The sequence below is a fragment of the Marmota monax genome, unplaced genomic scaffold (genome assembly GCF_021218885.2).
Source record: "Marmota monax isolate L192 unplaced genomic scaffold, Marmota_monax_Labrador192_F-V1.1 WCK01_AAM20220418_F8-fsc00046, whole genome shotgun sequence".
Classification (NCBI taxonomy): Eukaryota; Metazoa; Chordata; class Mammalia; order Rodentia; family Sciuridae; genus Marmota; species Marmota monax.
The window spans coordinates 3,771,075-3,789,167 of NW_026692486.1; the positions used below are offsets into that span (position 1 = coordinate 3,771,075).

Consider the following 18,093-nt stretch of genomic DNA (forward strand, 5'->3'; position numbering starts at 1 on the left):
TTCTCTGGTGTTGAAGAAAATTCAGGACACTGAGGCCAACCATGTCATAGAAGTTTGTTATTATGTTGTAAACTTCAACCTATTTCCTTCCTCAACACAATTCAAATACAAGCTGTTTCAGAATTCAGGACACAAGTCATGTGAATGAAACTGCAAAAGGAGATTGCAGAAATGGGCAGAGATCGGAAGTCTACTAATGAACTAAAGATCTGTACTAAAAATAATATTTAAATATACATTTTTTATAAAACAAGTGGTGTTTTTTTGCACATTCTATGATAATGCCTGCTGAGATTTTAATAATGCAAGTAAACGTGTCTAAGCCTCTGAGCTCATTTGTCTTCCATTTGTTGGTGTGGTTTGAAAGTAATTCACTTATAAATGGACTACTACAATTTAAATAAGTATACCAAGATAAATGCATTTATGGGACTCAGAATATACGAGATTCTATTATGCCAGGTAGATAGTATTAGATTTAATGTGGATTGTTAAATCCCATGACTGAAAAGAACAAGAAGAAAAAGTAATTCATCTGCATGATAGGACTTCACACACTTCAAATGCGTATCACATATAGTTAGACAGCATCGGAAGACAGCAATTCATGTATTTTTTTCTGTACTTCTTTACACATGTTCTTCCCTCATTTCCCAGAATCACATCTCCTCCTGAAAATTTAGTTTAAGTAAGGGAGTGAATAAACAGAAACAACAAAACAAATAAAAAACAACAAACAAACAAAAAAACCCAACCAGAAACAATGTTCAGCCTTTTAAATTTTCATTGTAGACTTTTTGGAGTCAAGGCCATGAAAGAATCTGAACAGAGAATTTAGAGAATAATTATTGATTAAAATGTTAACATAAGAGAGCTATTTATCTTTTCCATTTCTGTAGAGGCTGCATAACAGTTAACCATCTTGGGAAGGGAAAAGGAAGAGAAACTGGACACAGTTGTAGAGAGGAACAGAACTGGGGAAGCCAAGGGGTTGGGGGTAGTCAATAGAGGGAGACTGCTGAGGAATACAGGACAGGATCAGGGTCAGCCACCCCATACCCAAACTAATAGTAAATTCTCTTGCTTAAAATGATCCTGAATATGGCCAGTTTTCACTACTTTCATCATTGTCGCTCTGGTGGGCATCTACTACTTTTATCTCTCAACTGATATTGCAATAGGCTTGTAACTCTCCTGTCCTTTCTTCTCATGATCTATTCTCCACAGAGCAGTCACAGTGTCCACTGCTATTATTTCCCTCCAAACCTACTCTGCTCAAATCAAAATGATTTACTTCCTGCAATAGCCTGCCATTCATGGGCATTCAGACTCGCCTTTCTGTCTGTGATGCTCTTCCCCCTAGATATTTTCATGGTCCTCACATTTACTTCATTCAGCACTCTTCTCCTATGTCATCTCCTGGAAAGATCTAAAGCAGCCGATTATTCCCTCTCCTCACTCTTGTTTCCTTTTCTTTTCTCCATAGCACTTGTACTTAGATGACATTTGTTTGCTGACTGCCTGCTTCCCAGAGAAGAATCTAGCTTCTTGAGAGCAAGAACTTTATTGGCATCTGCAGTTGGCATTTAATAAGTATTTTTTGAAAGACAGATTCACAGTTGGGAATACAACTAATACTTACTTTGCAAACTGAAGATATTGGAGTTAACAGTGACTTTTGGGAAGGGGTTTCTACTCAAGTGGAAGGATGGAGATCTCTTAGATCACATTTTTTTACTTTGTTTTCATATTAATGGAGTACATTTTAAAAATTTATTTATGGATGCCATTGCCTTTAAACTCTGGCCAAGAAGTTTGATTGTATTAAAATATTCCTTACAATACAGAGAAACAAGGTAATATGTTGTTTGAAGAGTGTGGAGTTTTTTTCTTTTTTTTTAAAGCTATAGTAATGTATAACTGACACGCACCAAATTGCACACCTTAAGAATGTATAATTAAATGTTTTGACAAATGAAATCCATTATACCTCTGTTCAAATCTTGACCATGAAATTTAGTAACTGGATGATCTTTAGCTAATCATTTAACTCTCAGGTTCTGTTTATTTACTTGAAAACTGGCAACAACATTGGTTATCTTACTCATAGGTTATTGAAATATAAGTAAGATATATGCAAAGTGCCTGGCAAATAAGAAATATCTAACAACTTATATGGTATTTTAAAAACTAAGTAAGTAATATCTACAAGTTGATTAAAATATATATTTTTGATATTGCTATTCTTTTTAGTAGGGTGAACACCTTATATACCTTTCTGGGCAAAAGTAAATATACCAGTCAGATATAAAGCAACAGAGGATCTGTGTGGACAACAGGGAGCTGGAGAGTGGTTGCCCAACAATGTAAAGAATATACATTTGAATTTTTTAAAAAGGTATTTAAAAGGGATATGTGACAGATTTGTGATGGTCAGCAATGTGAAGTAATAAAAGGGACTTCAGTGTGAAATATACAGGTTTTGGTTTATGCCTCACAAATCTGTTATGGGGAGGAAAATGAATTGGAGGGGACAAGCAGAAAAGCAGAGGATTGAATCAGGAGGCTATTGTAGTAATCTATAGGAGGAAGTATGCTAGTTTGGAATAAAATCGATAGCAGAGATCAAGAGAAGTGGATGAATTTGAGATGTATTTTGGAGGTAGAACAGTTGGCATTTTTTTTACAAGTCCCTAATCAGAAACTAGTTGAATTTCCTTTTAAAAAATTCTTAGGTCGGTGAACATATATGTTTCCCTATCTCTCACATCAATGTCTAGGTTCTTTCTAATATTATATTTAGCTAAATTTACTGTCTAAATGCACTGGATCAGTTAACAATCCTTCGCCTAGGGGAGTGGGCACACTGCCAGTTGGGCGGGGCTTGCTGTGTTTCGGTTTCCTTTCCTGAGTCTCCCAAACGTCAAGTTGCCGAAGCTTTTACCCCTCCCATTTTGTGCCTACTTTGCGTTCTGGACAGAGTAGCAAGCTTCTGCTCCAGTCCTCATACAGACTCTTCAAACAGGTAAATTACTGCCTTACAATTAAACAAGTTTTCTTTTTTTCTGATTTCTAAAAATAATCTTTTAGAATGAAAAGCTGAGTAATTGTTTTTCTTGCTACTTGCTCACCTTGTGTTTGTTCCTTTCCTTTGTTATGTTAATAAGAAAAACAAATGTGAGCTTTGTGAGCTTTTGGAAGTACATGGATCTATTTTCAATATTTAATGGAAACTATATTGGATTTTTCACCAGATTGAGAAGTATGGCAGTGACAACTCGTTTGACATGGTTGCAAGAAAAGAGACTGCAACATCATTTTGGAGGAAAGCAGTTTAGCCTTCTTTACAAGGCTAGTGTCCATGAATTCTCTTCTGAAAACTTGTTGGAGAAATGCTGTAACCAAGGACCCACAATAACTGTGATTTACAGTGAAAATTATGTTACTGGAGCATATCTGCTAGACAGTCTCCAGGAAGAAAGGGAAGTTCCTGTCATTCTTTTTGCACTTCAAGAGACTGAGATTTCAGAATACAAAACAGGATCACATAGACTAGAGACATTGTTCTATGACATGTATAGAGATGCATTTGGCTACAGAGTTGATATTAAGAAGCCTCCTGCTGGATTCTGGATGGATCTAGGAAATAAAAGGGTGGCTATGAGCTCAAAAGTAAGTGAAGAACTTGGTCTACCTCAACCTTGTACTACATCCTTTCAGGAATGTGAAGTTTTTCGATGTAAAGGTAGGTTTAATCAGATCATGCAAATCTGTGTAGATTTCTTCTCTTTATGCTTGTAGGTTTCCAATTGATCTGTCTCCTTAAGGAGAAGTGACCTTTTCACTTGCCCTTTTCTCTGGATAGATGGTCCTCAATGAAACTGGCTACAAATTGCTTGCTAACACACAATCATCATTTAAAAAGAAATACGTATATAAAATATACATATATGAGATCTGGTAAATTAACTGGATATATCATGATGTTGGTCATCTTGGATCGGTTACACAAACTTTTTATTGAAATACAACTTATAAAAACATGGAAATATATGTGTACATATATATATGTATGTGTGTATATGTGTGTGTGTGTGTGTGTGTGTATATGAAGATGTATCCTCTTAAAAATGTTTTAAGTGTACTTCACAGTATTATTAACTATAAGCATTATGCTGTGTAGTAGACCTTCACAACTTAAACATTTTGCATAATTAAACTATCTTTTGGTCTCCACTTCTCCTTTTTCTCTATGGGCCCTCACAGCCATAATTCTCAACTTTTATGAATTTGACTATTTTAGATTCCTCATATAAGTGGGATCATGAGTATTTGTCCTGCTATTTGGCTTTTGCTGCACATAATAACTTTTAGGTGCACACGTTGTCACTAATGTCAGGATTTCCTTCTTTTTAAGGTTAAATAATATTCTGTTGTGGGGTATATACCACATTTTAGAACTGATTCGTCCAAGTCCAGTGATGAACATTTAGGTTGCTACTCAGCTGAGTTTTCCACCAATCAAAAAACAATAATTAATTTACTTACTTTTCCACTAAAGGACATTTAAGTTGTTTCCAGTTTTTGTTGTTGTGAACAATGCTCCTCCTTTACTATCTTTATGCAGTTAACTTTGTGCTCAAAAAAATACTTTTTAATGTTGGCTTTCCAGAAGTGGAGCTTCTGTTTAAGGACTATGCACATTTGCATTTGGACAGTTGCTTTCAAAAGTTTCATTCGTCAATACCATCCCCAATAGTTTTATGAAAATAACAGTTTCCTTGTATCCTTGCTAGTCTTTGATATTATCAAACTTCATTTGCTGATTTGATTGTGAAAGGATGTTTCCTCATTTTCGTATTTGTTTATCCCATTCACTAACAAGTATATGTGCATTGGTCATTTACATTTATTACATGAAATATTTATATCTACCCATTTAAAGAAGGTATAATGGGGATGATATTTCTTGAGCATTTGCATGTTCCAAAGTAATTGTCTGTGGTGATTATACTGGAATGACTGTATGAGAATATTTCTGTATCAAATTTTATTTGGGAGGCTGAGTAATTGTAATATTTCCACTGCACTGATGTTGCAATGGAAAAACAAAGGTCAAATTTATCTGTTATTACTTTTTTTCCCCCTATGAGTGATTCAGTCTCTCTTACTGACTGCTCCAAACATTTAATTTTTTAAAAATCTGGTAAATTAACTTGGATATATCATGATGTTGGTCATCTTAGATCAGTTAAATAAACTTTTTATTGAAATACAACATATAAAAAGAAGTACTCAATTGATAAGTATACCAACTGACAAACCTATAAATAAAACTCCCTCTTATAACCACTACTCAGATGAAGAAATAGATTTTACCATTAGGTCAGACCACTCCTTTATGACGTCTTCCTTTTATTGCCTGAGGCAAACGTTATTCTGTCCATATTAACATTAATTTATATTTCTTATATTTTAATGGTAGATATACAGAACTATACCAGATCATGTGCTCTTCTGTTTCTGGCCCCTTCAGTTGATGGTATATTTGTGAGATTGTGCTAATATAGAGGATTGCATTGAAAAAAAAATATGACTCTTAAAAATCAGATATCTCTATACGAAGCTATACTCGTAATTCCAAAGATAATGACAATCAAAAATCTCAAGGAAGAAACAGTACTGGTATATTCTGTGTGTCTATCTAGATTCTTCCTTTCCATATTGGACATGAGTTTCTTGGACAAAAACAGGCAGGGTTGCAAAGTGAAAATTATGGGTCACCTTACACATGCAAAGGTGGTAAGATTGTGGAACCCATATACACAAGCTTACATGGCACTGTCCAGGAAGGTATGCCCTGTAAATTCACGAGATCTACATTTATTTACTGTATATAATTCTGTGCCATCCTTTAAGGATACTCAAAAAGTGAGTACTCTTCCTTGTAGCAAATATCATTAGTTTATTTACAAGGATGTAAAATTATATTTTTAAGGAAATTGGTCTAGGTCATTTGTCTTTTTTCTTTCCCTGAGAGTACTCCCTAGCACAGTAAGTGAAGGCATCATAATTTAGCTGCTCTAACTCTCTCTCTGCATAGTGAGTCATCCCTTTTCATTTTTACAAAGTACATTATGATGAAACCATATATGGTTCACACATATGCATATTTTTAAAAAATGCAAGAATAAAATTATAAAGTTATACCATATGCTTATGTTCAGCTTCAGTGGATACTAACAAAATATTTAATGTAGTTGTACCTATTTCTGTTACGACAAATAGTATATGAGAGTTTCTATCTACTTTAAATCTTCTTCAATGCTTTGTATTAACAATTTTAAAACATGTACTATTCTGATATGTGCATGGTGGCACAACATTTAGTGAATTTGGCTTTCTTTAGATTACATTAGTAATTTATTTCACATTTTAGAATAATTAATCATCATATTAATAAGTATCCTTTTTCTAGTTTTAAAATTTATCTTTATTAATTATTCATTTTTATATTCCAAAGATTGGTTCACTTATTGTTTCTGTTCCTATGTTCTGTTTTCACAACTTTTCTTCTTTCTTATCATTAATAAAATGTGCTTTCATCACAAGGTTGACATAAGGTGTTTGTACTGTGAATTGGTATGTATTTATAATTTTGGTTTTTACATTTCTTTTTGGTTATCATATTTATTTAAGAAAATGCTTTGTAAAATACCAAAAAGTTGCTTTTCTGTTTGTCAATAGTTATTCTTTTCTAGTTTTTATAGTCATTGAATGAAGTCTATGAATACTACCCTTGGTGATTTAATGAAGTTTACTCTGTTACTTTACTTGTGGCCATATAAACAAGGTTTTCACATTCTATTCTTTTTCTGTAGTTTATAAAGGATTGCCAGTATCTCTAAACTGAATCCTTATGGTTTTAAATCCACAACAAAACAATGTCCCTTTCCCAGAAGCAAAAACCTGTGGGTCTGAAACTCATGGGTCTGAAAGAAGTCCTCGGCACACCTCGACCACTCACTGTTCTTTGATTGCCACATCACTTGCCCTATCTTCTATTCTGCTGGGGTGAGGGATGATATGACATGAAGTTCCTAGAGCTCCAATTGTTGATAGCAGGTTTTGAAGAAAGTCTGATTCCCCCTTGCTGTTTGAGTGTCTCTGTACATTATCATCTCAGACCTGTTGGATTTTTTTCAGGGAAAATACCTTGGAGCATTCCCAGTCTTTCCCCTGCATCTACCTTCCTCTAGCTCTAGCTTCAGAATGCACTCCCACCCCTAAGGCCCATGTTAGAATGAATGGTCCACTATTGATAAGCAATTGGGTGAAGAAAGATCTGAGGACAACAGTCTTCCAGTGCCCATCTTGCCCCTAGCTCTCTTCTTTGCAAACAAGATGATATTAATGAGATTTGCCAGCATTTCCTCAGCCTGCTTTTTACTTTACTTCACTATCCTCATGGCAAGGCTATTTGTGCATTTGTCCCTAGTGAATTTGTTCATATTCATTCAGACAATCAATCATTTAACAATTCATAATCTACTTTACTTTTTCTTTCCTTTAGATTTATTGGACGAAAGAAAGGAAGAAGGAGTCATTGTGTAAGTTAATATTTTTAAGAGTATACTATTCTGTTCATGATTTTTGACTTATTTTATGATAGATTCTATCAATAAAAATGGCAACACAAATTATCACAGATAATTTGCAGATTGTCTAGAATAAATTAAAAGTATGATTGTGAAACAAGAACAAGAACAACACTGGGTAGAGAGAATAAATTCTAATGTTATTATATACTTTAAAAAATTATTTGATGGAATGTCTGTTTTTGTTTACTTTGGAGAACTATTGTGAAAGAAATGGTTGGTTTTTAGCTAGAGAAAATCTGGTAATGATGTACAAGGACATGTTAGAAATCCTTAACTTCTATAAACTTCAAATGTGATATAATATGTTTTTGGAAGATTTTTATTGATTTATCTTCATGTTTAACAGCTGATGTTTATTCCTAATAATGTATATGGTCTTTTAGCTTGAGTCTGAAAAGTTTTATGTCTGACTTTAGTTTCAACTGTTATTTTTGCTTTTCCTTCTTTTACAATAGAATTTAAAAGAGGTCATTTGCATGTCTTTGTGCAAGAAGAAAAACTGCTAATAATAAGACAAATTATACATAGGAAAAGAAATAAATTCTAGGAAAATTTATGGTAAATTCCTGTGGTCTAATCTCAGTCATTGTAAAAAAAAATGTGTTTAAATAGGCTCAAGAGGACCTTGCTGTTTGCCATGAGTACTTATAAGCCTTATAAAGACATGGTTCACCAAATAAGAATTCTGCTGCTGGGTCCAACTGGAGCTGGGAAATCTAGCTTTATCAACTCAGTGAAATCTATTTTTCGAGGCCATGTGACAAATCAGGTGCTGGTGGGCTGTGATGCAACTGGGATTTCTAAGAAGGTTGGTATATTCTAGGCAACACAACTTTTTCTTCTTTTTTCAAGGCAATTATTTTTGAAAAGGCTTTTACTGAGGACAATAGTTTTCCAGTGCCCATCTTGCCCCTAGCTCTCTTCTTTGCATGTAGACTTTATCACAGTTTACAACAAAAAACGTACATTTGAAGTTTGTTTATTCCCTTTTTTAGTACAGGACATATCCCATTAAGGATGTGAATGATGGCCAATGCCTGCCCTTTATTCTGTGTGACTCACTGGGGCTGAGTGAGAAGGAAGGCCTGTGTGCGGAAGACATAGTCTCCATCTTGAAAGGCCACGTTCCTGACAGATATCAGGTAAGATTAAGCTAATCATTAAAAAATTATAATTGATTTGTAAAATGTGTATTTTTGCCTGTTATCCGTGACATCAGAGCCTGGTTTAACTTAGTGCATCAGCACTCCTCTTTTTAAAATATACTTGTTGAAATTTCTGTGTTCATTTTTGGTGGTGAATTTCACAAAGAATAAAAATATTTCAAGGACTTTCTGTCATGGCTTCATAACAGCCATAAATTCTGTTCAACTTCCCATAAGGTAATTTTTCTTATGTAACAGAAGTCTGAAGGTAGGTAGACTGGAGCCAGTGTAGAAGCTTGTAAGTTAAGTAATTTCAGAAATCCTTCTGACCCTTTAGACATCTCAGCTCCAGGTGCTGAGGATTGAATGGTTGTGTCCTCCACCACCTCAAAGTTCACATGTTAAAGCCCTAAATACCCAAAAGTCATGGTTTGATGGTGGGGCTTTGGGACGCAATCTCCTTTGCTTTCAAGGATAGAGATAGCTGTCTGTGAGCCAAAAGAGGAACCTCAATAGTCACCAAATCTTCTGGTACCTTGCTCTTAGACTTTACCATCTCCAGAATTGTGAGAAATAAATATTTGTTGTCAAAGCCACCATCATCTGTTCATTTATTCTCTGTTGTTTTATTGATATATTTTTCTATTCCTTTAAAATATCATTTTAATTTTCCATATTAATTTTTTAATTACCATAGCAGCCAATTATTTCTCAATTAATCACTTGATAAGTCACATTTATTATTTATTTATGACTTGTTTTTCTTGACAATTTAACACATATCCTTTTTGAAGCAAGCTTTCTTGTGTTATGTTTGGTTGTGCTTGATTTGTTATTTTGATTGAAATTTTATTAACATTTTCATGTTGAAAGTTTATTCATATCTTTACATATCCAGTGTTTCTATTCAGAAGCAGAGACTTAATTTTCTGTTCATGTAAATTTATTTCATTCTTTAAAATAGGGTTAACCTGTAGATACTGTTTCAGTTTGCTTTTTTAAAAAGTATACAGATAAATACACAGGGGCATATATCTTTCCTTAAACATAGCTAAAGACCCTTATCACATCTAACATGTTCACTTGTTCCTCATCAAATACTGCTCAATATTCAAATCTCTAATAGTCTTATATAAGTATCAGACATGTAAGACTTTTTCTGAAAAATGAATCAAATATATTCCATCCCTTTTAGCCTATATATCCTGTCTTTATATGTTTTATTTTTTCTTAAAATTTGTTTTAAGATATCCAGTTGGATGTTCTGTAGACTTCTATGCACTCTGTACTCTACTTTTTGTATCCTTCTGTGTGGTTTACGTGGTCCTCTGTTTTCTGTAGATCCTGACCATTGGTAGTTGAATATGGACATGTATTCTGAATCAGATTCTACTTCATAGATGGTGTTGTTTTCTTTCATGAGGACATAAATGTTTTGGGTTTTCTTGCTTCTCTAGTGTTGTTATTTACTCATGTTCAATTTCTATATCCATTTACTAATAAGGACGTAAGAATGGTGATATTCTACTTTTATCATTCCTCATCCTTTCACACATGAAGGAAAAACTTCCCCTCATCTACATATTTTGTGGTTATACAAAAGAAAAGTCTGAAATATGCTTGAATTTTTGTCCACTTTATGAACTTTTGAAATAACAAGTTGTTTCTTTAGTATTCAAGGAATCTACTTTCCCTGCACCTTCAAATAATTTCCTTCCCTCTTTCTACAAGTAATCCTGAAAAGTTTACAGTTTATTTCTTTAATATATAAGAAAATTCATATAGATTTGTGCTTCTCCTTTTCTTAGAGAAGTGGTAGAACACTGTATTTTATGGATATATCAGATTTTTAGTGCTACAAATAGTCCTATGGCAAACAGCCTTGTCTTCTCTCTACATAGTTTTGCATTTTGCTACTCTATCTGTAGGACAGATCCCAGCAGAGCAATTGCTAGTTTTAAGAGTAAAGACATCCATTGCATCTTAAAGCATTTCCCTTCCCACTCTCTGCCTGTTAATACTACCTTTCTGTGAATTCTTTTCCATCTGTCTTTCCCCACATGACTTCTTTTATCTACAATACTTTTTCTAGACTAACTCTGCCTTTTTCTAGCCCTCATGTTGTGTGAGCCTTGCTCACAGAAGCCTTATCTGACTAGGTAAAAGGGCAGCCACCTACATACATAATGACGATTTTCTCTACCAAATTGTTACCCTTGTAATATTAGAGATTTGTCTCTTTTGTTCACTGTTTTGTTCACTTGTACAGTGACTGGTACATAGCATATGCTCATAAATATTTGTTGATTCATACATTGTTTTCTTTCTCCCTTACAGTTTAATTCTATGGAACCCATCACATCAAGGCATCGTAACTATATTCATTCCCCATCACTGCAGGACAGAATCCACTGTGTGGCATTTGTGTTTGATGCCACCTCTGTTGAACAACTCTCTGGTGAGATGGTGGCAAAGATCAAGAGAATACGAAGGGAGATGATAAAGTATGGTGAGTCTCAATCCACTTTGCTACTAGGGGTAATTGACTAGACTTTATTGCAGAATGTTTTGGGGGTAGGGCAGGATGAAGGACTTATGTAATCGCAAATTTGAATCTCTCCTGATTCATTGGCATGATATGCCTCATCTTTTTAATCAATAAAATCAGTACGTTTGGGTCCTCCTTCTTTGCTCTTTGCCAATCATGTGTTCAACTCTTCTTTCACGTTAGGCCATGGAGTTTATTTTATTTTTTAATATTTTAGTCGTAGACGGACACAATATCTTTATTTTGATTATTAATTTTTTATGTGGTGCTGAGTATCGAACCCAGTGCCTTACACATGCCAGGCAAGTGCTCTATCACTGAGCCACAACCCCAGATCCCAGGCCATGGAGTTTTTAACACTACTTTGTCCTTTGTGGAACTGTCATGGTGCCCATCCTATTCAGGAGATCTTCCTCTACAGTTGATCCTATGTTAGTGTGGGTGCTGGGGTCAGTGGCTGGACAGGAGTTACCTAATTGTGTCTGCGTTACTAAAGAAATCTCTATTATGAAATATACGGAGATACCTATGGCCATAATGGTTAGCTTTACCCTGACCTCAGTGCACCCTGTCAAGAGTTAGTCCCATTAATCCTTCTTTCTTGATATATTTCCCCAATTAGCTCTCCAGTGAGCTCCTTTTGCTTCTGTTTGCTTATTCTCAAGGTCTGTGCATCTGATGTTTTTCCTACAAGTTATCTGCTACAAGTTATTTACACATCTGCCTTGGAAGGAATTTATAAAAACTTGAGAAGTAACTTAAAGGGTCTGGGGATGTGGCTCAGTAGTAGAGTGATTTCCTAAAGTGTGAGGCCCTGAGTTTGATCCCCAGCACCTGACAAAAAAAAAAAAAAGCAATTTAAAGAAGACCCGTGGCCTTGTTATTCACCTCACTGTTCATTACTAACTGTACTTAACAGCAAGAAAAACACAAAGAAGCAGAAAAGTAATCTGTTTTATAGGGAGAGGCAGCAGAAAGGCTTTGGAGAAAGAAAAAAGGATCGGGGAGTTAAAATGCCCCATGTTTGACTTTTCTTGGCTTTATGTGTTTTGAGTGGGAATGAGTCAGTTTTTCACAAATTTGATCAAATTAGAAAAAGGAAATGATGGATTTACCTGCTCACTGAAATTTAAAATCTTGCAATGGTGGTGTATAGAGAGGTGCTTGCTAAAAACTTTTTATTTGTGAAGTTCTGATGCATTCTGTCTCCTTGATGTCTCTTCTCCCCAACATCTTCATTAGAGCCCTTTGGTCTTTTCTCTATAATATGAATTAGTAATATTGTAGCATAAATTTTACTTACTTTTCCCAAAATGTGGTTTTATTTTTATCTTCATTTCTCACCATGGAATGCAATGAAGGGGACTTCCCATGTCAGAGAAATTCCAGATACTGTGAATAATCCAGGAGAACTTTTTTTGAGGGGTGGATGTGGGGGAACTTCCCAAATCTAAAATTGTTCCGTGGGGAACCTATGGCCTGGTTGACAGTTAATTAACTTTAAAATACTGATGCTGTGTGTGATGATAAAAACAATATGTATCTGTTTGATGTAGGTGTGGTACATCTGGCTTTGCTCACTCATGTGGATAGCATCAATCTGATTACAGTAGGTGACTTCCCAGACATCTATAGCTGTGTGCCTGTGAAACTCAAGGTAATGAATTATGCTTCATGTAAACACATTTTTTTTTGGATATGTCACTATGATAACATTACATTTGTATAAAAACAAAATAGACATATACTGAATTTAAGAAGAATTAAAATAGTTTCTTAGATAATTAGGACTCATTCTCAATTTTTAAAATATTAAATGTACACAAAGACACATGTGTGTTTATAATCTATCTCTATATCTACCTATATAATCTTTACAATGATACTGATTAATAATTGCATTCATTGTAATTCAGTTCAATTAAGTCTATTATTGATTACCTTAAGATCAAGCTGGTATGATAGTCTGTAACTAGATTCAAGATAATTATAACAGTTCCCCTGCTCTAAAAAGTTTATCATTTCATAGGTGGGTGAGAGGGTGGGGAAGTGGGATAAGAAAAAATTGACAAAACAATATGATATGATTAAGTATGATAGGTAACATGAAATGACTAAAAACAAAGTGCCTTCAAAGTTTAGAGGAGGAAAGTGTCACATGGGAAGATTTCACCAATGAAGTGGCACTGGGAAATGGCTTTCAAGGAGAAATAGGGAGTGAAGAGACAAATTGGGGAAAGTCAATATCTTAAGGGAGGAGAAAGCAGCCTGCCTGGAGGCATGGAGTTGCTCAATTTAGTGGAGGACTGGGTCTTTGCAGAGGGAGGTAAAATGAGAAAGGAATATTTGCATGAGATAATGTTGCTTAATTTTTGCATTGTGGGGAATCATAGCAATTTTTTGAAAGGGTGGCAATATGTTCAAAGCTAAGCTTCACAGAAACTAATCTGTTTGCCACTGTGGGCAGATACATTAGAGTCCAAAGGGATGTGGCTGTGGGGACACCAGTTGCAAAATGTAATAATAGTTAATATTCATTAAGCACTATGTGATAGATTTTCTCATTCATTGCTAACAACAATCCTATGAAATGTATCCCGTCATTACTACATTGTATAGGTGAGAAAGAAAAGGCACACAGAATACAGCATTTCCAATGTTTATTGACAGTGCTAAGAAATGACAGAGCCATACTGTGAACTCAGGTAGTTCGGCTCCAGAGACAAACTAGTCGAAGCCAGAATTAAGCATTAGTCTAGTCAACTCTACTTATTCTGAGAATAATTTGTGAAGAGAAACAGGAAAATCATGGACTCTAGTGTATGTAGAAAATACTTCAATTTCATAGAAGTTTCTCTAATAGAAACTATACTTTCTGTTTCTAATTTATAATGAATCTATTGCATGTATTCTAAATGAAAATTATCAGTGATATTAGAACCTGACAAAATGAAGTTCTTCCAGAAACTACTTTATGGGGTCAGATGTTCAATTTTTTAACAATAGTAAAATTATTGCTAAGCTCCTACTTTTTGTTATTATTTTCATAATTTACATTGCCATATCTGTTTTACTGTGTCAAGATCCATGTGTTTTAATTTCTGTATGACAGCTAGAGACAGTCCACAGAAAACTTGGATTTGCTCTTTCTGACATCTTGGTGGTCAGCAATTATGTCTCTGAGTGGGAGCTGAACCCTGTGAAGGATATTCTAATACTCTCTGCACTGAGACAGATGCTGTGGGCTGCAGATGACTTCTTAGAGGATTTGCCTTTTGAATAAACAGGTAGATGCTTTTGGTGGTGTAGAAATTTGAAAGTATCTACTTCGCTACTTCCTTCCTGGATCTATTGTATACCTTGCAGTTAGTTCTCTGTCTCCTTGTGAGTCTTGCCCTGTGATTAGACCTGCCCTTTAACCCACTAGCTGGTTGCACTGTCCTGCCTCCTCTTTTTACTTCCTTCAATATATTCTGGAGAATTCATACTAGTTCTCTTCCTCCCTGTCTTGTTTTAAGACAAAATTTTTGAAATGATCTATCTCTGTCATTCTCACAGTCTGAAAATCCCTTGTTTTATCCTTGGCCTCCTGTCTCAGAATATGTTTCTTTGCTTGGGAAATAGAATTGGATTGGGTAGTTTGACCTGTATGTTACCTGATGGCAGCAACTAATAGAGTCACTTCAAAAGACTTCCTTGACAATAGCTCCCACTATTGAAGGGAATCCAAGTAGTAAGAGATCTGAAACACTAATTAGGCTTGAGTAATGTCAGAGAGAGATTCCAGTAATAATGGATCCAGTGGTGGATATAATGGAAACGGAATAGTAACTTAAGGGTGTCTTTGGGAAAATGTATCCATAAGCAGAATGCAGCTCTGCCTTTGAGGCAGGCGATAGAACCATCATAATTGCTAGTTTCTATTACCAAAAGTCAGAACCTATGGTTCTCATCCTACTAAAGCAACATAAGCTTCCTGGTTTCCTGAAGGGAATCCCTTAACTGAGAGAAATAATGCATGTTGGAAGCCTAATCTCTCTCACCCTGTTGATGGTAAAAAGTTGTTTGAAAAAGGCAAAGTTAAGTCCATACAATGTGTAGAACTGAAGGCAGCATATCTAAGAATGCAGGAAATTTGGATTTTCACCGGGGGTAATGTCTGTATCTTTATGACTCATGCTGTGGTCATTATCTTTGCACTCACTGAAGATAGGATCCACATGATCATATAATTAAAATGCACTGTGAGTAGAATTACATCATGGAAGTTTGCGGGATTCTGTGAAAGACTTCAAATGGAACATATCAGTGAACACCAGATACAAAGTGGTTGTTGTCTCATAAAGGTTAGAATCCAAAGGCTGATGATGCACTTGCCCATTCCTTGGATGCATCTCTTTGTGTGCATAATCTGAAAAAGGATGCTCAAGTTATAAATAGTAGGTGGAACCATAGCAGACTCCTTTATGGAAACTGCTAACATGGCAACAACACATCCAGCAGGCTAGCAGAAAGAGAATTTCCGAAAGTAGATTTTGGGTAAGATTCTCTGAAGGAAAAGGCCAGCAGGTAAAATATCTTGAACCTTTAGTGGTTACCTGAGTGACTTCCACTAAGTCCTGATTAGAATAAATGCATGTTAGATGTTGACTTTGCTTATGTTTTGCTTATAGCAGTGGCTTAGAACACCATTAAAGATTTGGAACAACATAATGTGAACAAATTCGGTCTTCTATACTATACATCATCATATCAGAATACACATATCCGAGTTGTGTATGTACAAAAATGAGCTAAGAGACATAGCATCAAATATACTTAGAACTGGATTGGTAATCAGCACTGTATCTTATCAGGTGTAATCTGATTATTTGTCCCTTCCTTATGATCTTATACTTATGCATTGAGTACTGAAAATATGTACTTCTAGGTGTGTGTATACTGCATCTTTGCCAGGCCCTACTAATAAGGGAGGAACAATGGTTTGTAGGGCTAGTTGGATTATTGCACCCAAGACAGTATTGATCTTATACTTATGACTTGAATTTTTGGACTATTCTCCCTCATCTTCCTCTCTCTATAGGCAATATGGTCTGTGCTAGCAAGAGAATATGTCTTTTATGTTTATGGTCTCAGATTTGGCATTATGTGTGTTCTCTTACATCAACCTGCACATAGTATATGTTGTACTGTTACAATCAAAGATGAGACAGAGGTTTCATTTTATTTTATTCAATATTTCATTTTATTTTATGTTATTTTAGTTCTTGGAAAATCAAATTATAATATTATGTCCTCTCCAATTCTATCTTACTCTCAAACAATAGAGAAAGTCTCACACACTAACTTTGCTGGCCTGACTCTGCTATTTGGGCTCTCCATCTCCATGGTGTACATGCTTCTGAAGTCAGGTGTTTAGACTCTGGTTATCCAGTGCCCCGTTTCCCTCCAGTTTCTTTTCACCATGTAATCCACTAGAAATATTTTGTTTCCTTTTTTTTTCAGTGCCCAGAAGTGAATTATCAAGTATGCAAAGAAGAATATAAATATGTGAATCTTACACAAATTGAAAATTTTGTCACATCAGGGAAGAGAGAAGTAGCTAAGAGTAAAAGGGTGGATTCTGTTTATTTCTAGGATTAATAGTATCTGCAAAATCATAGTCTCTGCAATAACTAGGAACAGCAAGATTTTATCATTAATTGTGAAAGATAGTCATAATTTTTCTTGGATTTATATTGTATATCTATGAGAAATAAAATATCATTTATATAATCTAGATCTAACTTGAGTATGTGTGATTTTTTGGGGGGAAAAGTTTATTTTAATAAGATTTGTCAGCATCTTCTAATCTTTACCTTGTTTGTCTTAATTTTGCCTCATTTTATCTATCTATTTTGCAGTGCTGAGTATCAAAACTGGTCTTATGTTATCTTATTTATTAAGTATTTAATTTTATTCTCTTTGGGTCCCCACTTAATGTTGTATATTTTACCTTAAAGTTGTTTCTTGTTTAATATCTGAACCTTTCCAGGATGTGGTGATTAACATAATGAGGGTTACACAATATTAATACTGACAGGGACTATAGTTTGATCACTCTTTATGGCTACTTCAGTTACAAGTGAAAAACTTTAATCTGAAGTATATGAATAAAAACAGGATTGTCAGTCAAACCATACAAAATTCTGGGATTGAACTGCCTCAGGGATGATGTTTTTCTCTCTGTATGTCTATCTGTCTGTATCTTTGTCTCTTCTCACACGCCCCTTTTCATTCCTCAAGTTTATGTGTTGCTGTCATTCTCTCAGGCTAGCATTCTTGATAAATCTTAAGCCTTCTGTATCCAAGCATCAAGCTCACATTTATTCTACTTTGTGATCAGAAAAGAAAGAGCACTTTTCTTTCCTAGCTTCATTGTACAAAAGAACTGTAGTTGATCTGGTCTGAGTCATGTGTCTCCACCCAGGAACAATCACTTTGTCCAGGGAGCAAGAAAAAAAAAATGATCATCCCATTTCAGGTTGTGCCTTGCCAAGGATGGTGATTTAATAGTGTAAGAGTTAACTGTGGACATGGCCACTGTTGGATTAACCGAGCTAGAAAGGAACAATAATATGCATCGGTATGTTTTGCATCTAATTCCCCTCAAAGATTATAGGATTTGTGACAAAAAAAAGTTTTGTAAATATGTCAAAAAGTAAAATTCACTTTAAAAAAAACTTTTGTAGGATTTCAA

At 34.9% G+C, this 18,093-nt stretch overlaps 1 protein-coding gene across 1 annotated transcript; it reads left to right on the forward strand.

Moving 5' to 3' along the window:
- Nucleotides 1-2,900: 2,900 nt before the first annotated feature.
- Nucleotides 2,901-17,133, forward strand: Ifi44 (interferon induced protein 44). Its single transcript, XM_046443203.1, has 9 exons — nucleotides 2,901-3,025; nucleotides 3,255-3,745; nucleotides 7,574-7,610; nucleotides 8,274-8,469; nucleotides 8,657-8,803; nucleotides 11,144-11,315; nucleotides 12,911-13,011; nucleotides 14,467-14,641; nucleotides 16,860-17,133. The coding sequence occupies exons 2-8, from the start codon at nucleotides 3,265-3,267 to the stop codon at nucleotides 14,635-14,637; spliced, it is 1,305 nt and encodes a 434-aa protein (XP_046299159.1). The 5' UTR covers nucleotides 2,901-3,025; nucleotides 3,255-3,264; the 3' UTR covers nucleotides 14,638-14,641; nucleotides 16,860-17,133.
- Nucleotides 17,134-18,093: the final 960 nt, after the last annotated feature.

What these genes read in the sequence shown, in the direction of transcription:
- Ifi44 (XM_046443203.1), top strand. Translation starts at nt 3,265, where the DNA reads ATGGCAGTGACAACTCGTTTGACATGGTTGCAAGAAAAGAGACTGCAA. An exon ending in ACGTTCCTGACAGATATCAG is followed by an intron (nt 8,804 to 11,143) that starts GTAAGATTAAGC and finishes TCTCCCTTACAG; the next exon opens with TTTAATTCTATGGAACCCAT. An exon ending in AAGGGAGATGATAAAGTATG is followed by an intron (nt 11,316 to 12,910) that starts GTGAGTCTCAAT and finishes TGTTTGATGTAG; the next exon opens with GTGTGGTACATCTGGCTTTG.